General features: G+C 42.7%; 1 protein-coding gene and 1 pseudogene across 1 annotated transcript; one reads left to right on the forward strand and one right to left on the reverse strand.

Annotated features, from left to right (window-relative positions):
* The first annotated feature begins 5,481 nt into the window (after positions 1-5,481).
* LOC116526307 (dynein light chain 1, cytoplasmic-like) lies at positions 5,482-6,732 on the forward strand. Its single transcript, XM_032242599.1, has one exon. The coding sequence runs from the start codon at positions 5,960-5,962 to the stop codon at positions 6,269-6,271; it is 312 nt and encodes a 103-aa protein (XP_032098490.1). The 5' UTR covers positions 5,482-5,959; the 3' UTR covers positions 6,272-6,732.
* LOC116526350 lies at positions 6,692-7,456 on the reverse strand (annotated as a pseudogene).
* Positions 7,457-8,122: the final 666 nt, after the last annotated feature.

Genomic DNA, 8,122 nt, shown 5'->3' on the forward strand with positions numbered 1-8,122 from the left:
TTTTTTTTTTTTTTTTTTTTTTTTTTTTTTTTTTTTTTTTTCATTTAAAAAGACAATGGAGCTATCTTATCAGGAATTTTAAGAAAGTGCTAAAGAACTAAAGTTACCAATTCACTGCTGTAAAAATGAAATGGATTTCTTCTAATAGTCCATACACATGTGGCATACTAAATACTGTGATAGATAAAAATATGGCTCTAGCGTAAATGATCTGCACTAATATCGTATCCCAATTGCTGGTTTAAAATTCTGCTTTGGCTGGGTGCCGTGGCTCACACCTATAACCCCAGCACTTTGGGAGGCTGAGGCGGTTGGATCATGAGGTCAGGAGTTCAAGACCAGCTTGGCCAAGATGCTGAAACCTCGTCTCTACTAAAATATAAAAATTAGCTGGGCATAGTAGCAGGTTCCTGTAATCCCAGATATAGGGCAGGAGAATCGTTTGAACATGAGAGGCGAAGGTTGCAGTGAGCTGAGATCGTGATACTGCATTCCAGCCTGGGTGACAAGAGTAAGACTGCGTCTCTAAATAAATAAATATAATACTACAAATTACAGCTTTACAGTGTAACATAAAATTTGGTATCTATATCACAGTTTTTTACCATCCTTTGGTTTAGTTTTTATTGGCTTCAGAAAATGGAAGTTTTACTCATCTTAAGTAGAATAAGTCATCTTCACTATTTTTCAAATGGATTTTTATGTTACTTCTGTTTAACCAATTTTGTTCATTTTCATTTGTGGCAAACATATCAGTGAGTTTTAATATAAGTTCATATCTATATTGTATTTAAATCAACTATGGGTTTCTATAAATGCCAAGCTTAGTACAACAAATTTAGGTTATCAGTGAATACAAGTATGTTTTTTTAACATGAAACATATTTTATCATAGAGAACAGATTAATGAGGCGAGGCATGGTGGCTCATGCCTGTAATCCCAGGACTTTGGGAGGCTGAGGTGGGCAAATCACGAGCAGCCTGGCCAATATTGTGAAACCCCATCTCTACTAAAAATACAAAAATAGCCGGATTGGTGGTGGGCACCTGTAGTCCTAGCTACTTGGGAGGCTGAGGCAAGAGAATCGCTTGAACGCAGGAGGCCGAGGTTGCAGTGAGCCAAGATCGCACCACTGCTGCACTCCAGCCTGGGTGACAGAGCAAGATTCTGTCTCAAAAGAAAAAAGATTAATGATAAAATCATATTGGTTAAAAATATTTTTAACCCTGCTCATGGTCGTTGATTCTTCTATTCAGTGTTACACTGTATGAATCAAGCAGCATGTCAAAACAGAGCATTTCCCTGTTAAAAACTACAAACTGAAGTGCTAGGGGCATGTCAGAATTGAGAAAACACTTTGAAGCAAAAGTAATGTGATGTACTCTATTTTAGTATGTTTGTATGTAAATACTATTGTAAATTGTTCAGAGTGACAACATTTGACAAACTCTCAACACTACAATCAGTTTTTCTAAATTACATAAATAAAGCTAATTTTCTTTATCACTCTTGTATTTTTAAATTATTTTACCAACAAAAGATGGCAGGTTGGTTTCTTTCACATGGATTCCAGAAAATCAGCCTTTTTTTTTTTTCAGAAGAGCCCTTTCTTTGGAGCATTCTTTGTGGTGCTTTAGATTCTCTGTCTCTTCGTAAGTGTCTCTCTATCTCTTCCTAAGTGTTCCACTGAGTGTATATTTCTTATTGTTCCCTTTACCTAAAATGTCCTTTTCTCTCCCCTCTTCTGTCTGGTGATTGCCCACTCCTTTACAGCCTGGCTTAAATATCACGTTTTCTTGGTAACTCTCCTTAACACTTCTTAACTTCTTCTTCCACCAAACAAATTTAACTGCTTCTTCATCTGTGTTTCCGTAGTGCTTAATATATTCTATGCATAAAAAATCGCATTGCAATTTGATTTTGTTTTGTTTTGTTTTTTGAGCAAAGGTCTGTTCTGTTGCCCAGGCTGGAATGCAATGGTGTGAACACAGCTCAGTGCAGTGTTGACCTACTAGGCTCAAATGATCCTCCTGCCTCAGCCCTGAAGTAGCAGGGGCTACAGATGTGCGCCTCCAAGCCTAATATAAAAAATTGTTTGTAGATAAGAGGTCTCACTATATTGCCCAGTCTGGTCTCAAACTCAAGCTATTCTCCCGCCTTAGCCTCCCAAAGTGCTAGGATTACAGGTGTGAGCCACCATGCCCGGCCCACATTGCATTTTAATTTTATCTTGTCTCAGACTGTGCCTCTTCAAAGGAAGAAATTATGTCTTCTATAACTGGCTCACTTAATAGCTATTGAATTGCACTGGTACAGGATGGATCGGGACTCAACTTCTTTGCCAAGCCAAATGCTGAACTAGGTTGTTCTCAGAATGTAACTAATTAATTTGACTTAGGGATTTAAAAAAATTGTCTGTTTTAGCTGTTTCATTTACTTTGCTCTTAAACATTAAGATTTCTACTCATTTAGTAGCCTAATGTCCTGAATATTTTGGATTAAAGGTGCTTATATGAATGTCAATAATTAGGAAAAAAACTATCATGTCCAGTGTCATGGAATTAGGAAATCTGAGCTATTATTAAATGTATTGCCTTATTTAATACAACACTGAATTCCCAGGACTTTTGCAAGGCGGGCAGATCACCTGAGGTCAGGAGTTTGAGACCAGCCTGAACTACATGCAGAAACCCTGTCTCTACTAAAAATACAAAATTAGCTAGGCATAGTGGTGCGCACCTATAATCCCAGCTACTCAGGAAGCTGAGGCTGGAGAATCATTTGAACCCAGGAGGCAGAAGATGCAGTGAGCCAAGATGGTGCCATTGCACTCCAGCCTGGGCAACAAGAGTGAAACTCTGTTTCTAGATAGATAGATAGATAGATAGATAGATAGATAGATAGATAGATAGAGATAGAGTGTGTGTGTGTGTGTGTGTCCTTACCGATAAGGAAATTAAGGCTTAACAGCTAGAATTTGAACCCATCTTTCTGATCCAAGCATCCATGCTGGAGACAGAAAAACTGCTCTGGCAGTCCCGATTCCATCAAGGTATAGCTTTTCTCCTCTTTGAGCACTCTGGGCTCCCTCAGGAGCCTTTCTCACTCTTCGTTGAAGATACTTTCAATTACATTTCTCCAAATTACAACTAAAAAGTCTCTGGCTAGTACATTAGGAAAAAGTTTTTAAGGTCGGGCGCGGTGGCTCACGCCTGTAATCCCAGCACTTTGGGAGGCCGAGGCGGGTGGATCACGAGGTCAAGAGATCGAGACCATCCTCGTCAACATGGTGAAACCCCGTCTCTACTAAAAATACAAAAAATCAGCTGGGCCTGGTGGCGCGTGCCTGTAATCCCAGCTACTCAGGAGGCTGAGGCGGGGGAATTGCCTGAACCCAGGAGGCGGAGGTTGCGGTGAGCCGAGATCGCGCCATTGCACTCCAGCCTGGGTAACAAGAGCGAAACTCCGTCTCAAAAAAAAAAAAAAAGTTTTTAAAAGTGTCCTCTACAGTTTCTATGGGAATAGATTATATGCTTAGATATTGACGAATCTAATTCTAATAAAGCACTTGCCTATAAATTAGCTTGGTAACTCTTTACAAATTAAAAATGTTGATTAGCAACTTGGATGAAACCATCAAAATTGTATAATACTTGTCTTGAGCTTAATTTTTCCTAAGATAAGAAATAGAGGCAAAGCTACTAGTTAACTCATACTATTTAGCCCATTGCTTAAAAGCTTAAAAGCGGGCCGGGCGCGGTGGCTCAAGCCTGTAATCCCAGCACTTTGGGAGGCCGAGGCGAGTGGATCACAAGGTCAAGAGATCGAGACCATCCTGGTTAACATGGTGAAACCCCGTCTCTACTAACAATACAAAACATTAGCTGGGCATGGTGGCGCGTGCCTGTAATCCCAGCTACTCAGGAGGCTGAGGCAGAAGAATTGCCTGAACCCACGAGGCGGAGGTTGTGGTGAGCCGAGATCGTGCCATTGCACTCCAGCCTGGGTAGCATGAGTGAAACTCCGTCTCAAAAAAAAAAAAAAAAAAAAGCTTAAAAGCTTTTACTTATATAAAACAAATTTCACCATCAACTTAAGGAACATTAAGGCCCTTGAAAAAATACAAGTAACTACTATAAAAGAGGTATGATTGTGAGGTTTGGGCTTAAAATTTATTTATTTAAAAAAAAAAAGGAGGTACGCGTATAGTGCTATGGGAGCCCAGAGAAGAAAACTGGAGCTTCCAAGATCAATTTTATGGGCTAAAGAATAGCACTTGATGGAATAGATACATAACCCGAGTCCTTTTATTAAACCAATATCTAAAACTGTTTAATTACATGTATGATATGTAACCCCAAAATTATGACCTATTATTAGATAAAATGCTGAAATGTATTCACAACTACAGAGTTATGTACCACCTATTTCCCCAAAACTTTGCTTTTTGTTTTTTAACATGGAGTCTCCCTGTGTCACCTAGGCTGGAGTGCAGTGGCACAATCTCACTGCAACCTCTGCCTCCCAGATTCAAGCAGTTTCTCCCTCGACCTCCCAAGTGGCTAGGATTACAGGCATGCCTCATCACGCCTGGCTAATTTTTGTAATTTTTTTCTTTAATAGAGATGGGGTTTCACCATGTTGGTCAGGCTGGTCTCGAACTGCTGACCTCAAGTGACCTGCTGGCCTCGGCTTCCCAAAATGCTAAGATTACAGGCTTGAGCCACCTCACCTGGCCTGGTCTACTTTTTGTGGTATTAGTAAAAAGAAGGTCCAGCTCAGTGGCTCACGCCTGTAATCCCAGCACTTTGGGAGGCAGGTTCGAGACCAGGCTGGCCAAAATGGTGAAACCCCAATCTCTACTAAAAATATAAAAATTAGCCAGGCATAGTGGCATGCGCCTGTAGTCCCAGCTGCTCGGGAGGCTGAGGCAGAAGAATTGCTTGAACCGGGAGGCAGAGGTTGCAGTGAGCCAAGATCACACCACTGCACTCCAGCCTGGGTGACACAGGGAGACTCCATCTCAAACAAACAAAACGAAAAGAATAAAAAAGAGAAAATGGAGGCTGGGCATGGTGGCTCACGCCTGTAATCCCAGCACTTTGGGAGGCCAAGGTGGGCAGATCACGAGGTCAGGAGTTCAAGACCAGCCTGGCCAACATGGTGAAACCTCATCTCTTTTTAAAAAAAGAAAAGAAAAAAAAAAGTAAAGTTATGCCCAGTGGAACAAGAAAGGGAAAATTCTGGCTATTTTATTTTTTCGAGATGGAGTTTTGCTCTTGTCCAGGCTGGGGTGCCGTGACGCAATTTCCGGGTCACTGCAACGTCTGCCTCCTGGGTTCAAGTGATTCTCCTGCCTCAGCCTCCCAAGTAGCCGGGATTACAGGCACCTGCCACCAGGCTTGGCTAATTTTTTGTATTTTTAGTAGAGACAGGGTTTCACCATGTTAGGTAGGCTGGTCTCGAACTCCTGACCTCAGGTGATCCCCCCCCACCTCAGCCTCCCAAAGTGCTAGGATTACAGGCTTGAACCACTGCACCCAGCCATTTTTGTTTATTTGTAAAGAGGCAGCCTGTTTCTTTCATGAACCATATTCTGTTTTTTTCATGCTTCAAGAGTAATCAGTTATGGCTTGCAGCACTGCACAAATTAATGGTATAAGCATACATCTCAAATGTGATAACTTCAGAATCCAAGAGAATTGTCCCAAGGGCTGGGCACAGTGGTTCACACTTGGAATCCCAGCAATTTGGGAGGCTGAAGCAAGAGGATCTCAAGCAGAGGAGTTCGAAGTTACGGTAAGCTATAATTGTGCCACTGCACTGCAGCCTGAGCTACCAAGTGAGACCCTATCTTAAATACATACATAATTTTTAAAAAAGAATCATTCTACAGCAGTGCTAGCACCTCCTCCAGGAGACTGTTGTTGTCAGCCAGCCCCCTTCTCCACGGTAACCATGTGCAACCAAAAGGCCACGATCAAAAATGGGGACATGTCAGAAGAGATGCAGCAGGACTCAGTGGAGTATGCTACTCAGGCGCTGGAGAAATACAACATAGAGAAGGATATTGCAGTTCATATCAAGAAGGAATTTGACAAGAAGTACAATCCTACCTGGCATTGCATCATGGGGAGGAACTTCGGTAGCTACGTGACACATGAAACCAAACACTTCATCTACTTCTACCTGGGCCAAGTGGCCAGTCTTCTGTTCAAATCTGGTGAAAAGAAGACTGAAAAGGCCGGGCACAGTGGCTCACGCCTATAATCCCAGCACTCTGGGAGGCTGAGGCGGGTAGATCACCTGAGGTCAGGAGTTCAAGACCAGCCTGGCCAACATGGTGAAACCCCATCTCTACTAAAAATACAAAAATTAGCCAGGCGTGGTGGTGCACACCTGTAATCCCAGCTACTCGGGAGGCTGAGGCAAGAGAATCACTTGAACCTGGGAGGTGGAGGTTTCATTGAGCTAAGATCAGGCCATTTCACTTCAACCTAGGCAACAGAGTGAGACTCTGTCTCATTAAAAAAAAAAAAGCATGGACTCTTGTGCCACACACACAGTGATCCATCCGAAAACAAGGACTGCAGCCTAAATTCCAAATACCAGAGACTGAAATTTTTCAGCCTTGCTAAGGGAACACCTTGATGTTTGAACCTTTGTGTTTTGTACAGGGCATTCTCTGTACTAGTTTGTTGTGGTTATAAAACAATTAGCAAAATAAAAAATTAAAAATCATTCTAGGCCCAAGTTATATTCTCCATGATGACATATACCATGTTTTCTCTGATCTGTATCCCACTAATAAGGAGTAGGGTCAATCCCTTCCTTTTTATAACCTGCAGGCATTTCTTCATTATCCCAGATATGCATCGAGCCTCCCACAGTCTCACCAACATTCAGCATTAACACGTTGACAGATTCGGTAAGACAAGAATGCTCAGGATGTTCCTGCATATAGAAGGACTTGATCACAGGAAATCAACATAGCAAGACTGGTTAATTAATGGAGTTGTCATCAGTCTCAGGAACTTTGGGGATATTTTCTCCAAATTCCTAGGAAGTTCCATATCTTTTGTTTATATATTGTTTTAGCCACACCATAGCATCTGTTTAAAAGGCCATTTGGTGGGCTTAAAGTATGGGTTCAGGTTATATATTCATTGCCAGTGCCTTCAAGACTACCACATCACAAACCAAGTCCTCCAATTGGTGCAGGAGGTCCTCAAAGATGAGGAAAGTGCACCCAGCTTCCACATGAGTATATTCAGTGGAGTGCCTTCAAATTCTGGATGCTCTGCCCTGTATGACTATGCAATACAAAAATCATCTGGAATACTGGAATGCATGTCTCCGAGTCAGAAATGCCAGGCTAACGCAGTGGCTCGGGCCTGTAATCCTGGCACTTTGGGAGGCTGAGGTGGGCGGATCATCTGAGGTTGGGATTTTGAGACCACCGTGACCAACATGGAGAAACCCCATCTCTACTAAAAATACAAAAAATTAGCCAAGTGTGGTGGTGCATGCCTGTAATCCCAGCTACTCGGGACGCTGAGGCAGGAGAATCACCTGAACCTGGGAGGTGGGGGTTGTGGTGAGCCGAGATTGCGCCATTGCACTCTAGCCTGGGCAACAAGAGCAAAACCCCATCTCAAACAAAAAAATGCCTCTTCCTTGGGCTGAGCACAGTGGCTCACTCCTATAATCCCAGCACTTTGGAAGGCCGAGGGAGGTGGATTGCTTGAACCCAGGAGTTCGAGACTGATCATGATAGGAAGCAGAAAAACTCTAGGCATACAGCAGCAGGTCCTTGAAGCTCCACCCTCAAGCCGAAAAGTCTGAGACTGCGGTCAAAAGTGAGAACTTCCATCCCTGTTTCCCCACTCAAATGTTGCCTTTTCCTAAACCACCCATGGCCCTGCCCCCTCATCCTGTGCCTATAAATACCCAGACTCAGCCGGCAGAGAGAAGCAGCTGGACATCGGAGGGAAGTGGCTTGACTTCAGAGTAACAGCTTGATGGCGTAATTTCAGAGAAGAATCTGGCTGAAGACAGCCAGACTTCAGGGGAAGAGTACCTACCCCTCCATTCCCTTTTAGCTTCCCTTTCCACTGAGAG

The sequence above is a fragment of the Sapajus apella genome, unplaced genomic scaffold, assembly GCF_009761245.1.
Source record: "Sapajus apella isolate SASKATOON/1434 unplaced genomic scaffold, GSC_monkey_1.0 scaffold50, whole genome shotgun sequence".
Lineage (NCBI taxonomy): Eukaryota > Metazoa > Chordata > Mammalia > Primates > Cebidae > Sapajus > Sapajus apella.

What these genes read in the sequence shown, in the direction of transcription:
- LOC116526307 (XM_032242599.1), top strand. Translation starts at nt 5,960, where the DNA reads ATGTGCAACCAAAAGGCCACGATCAAAAATGGGGACATGTCAGAAGAG.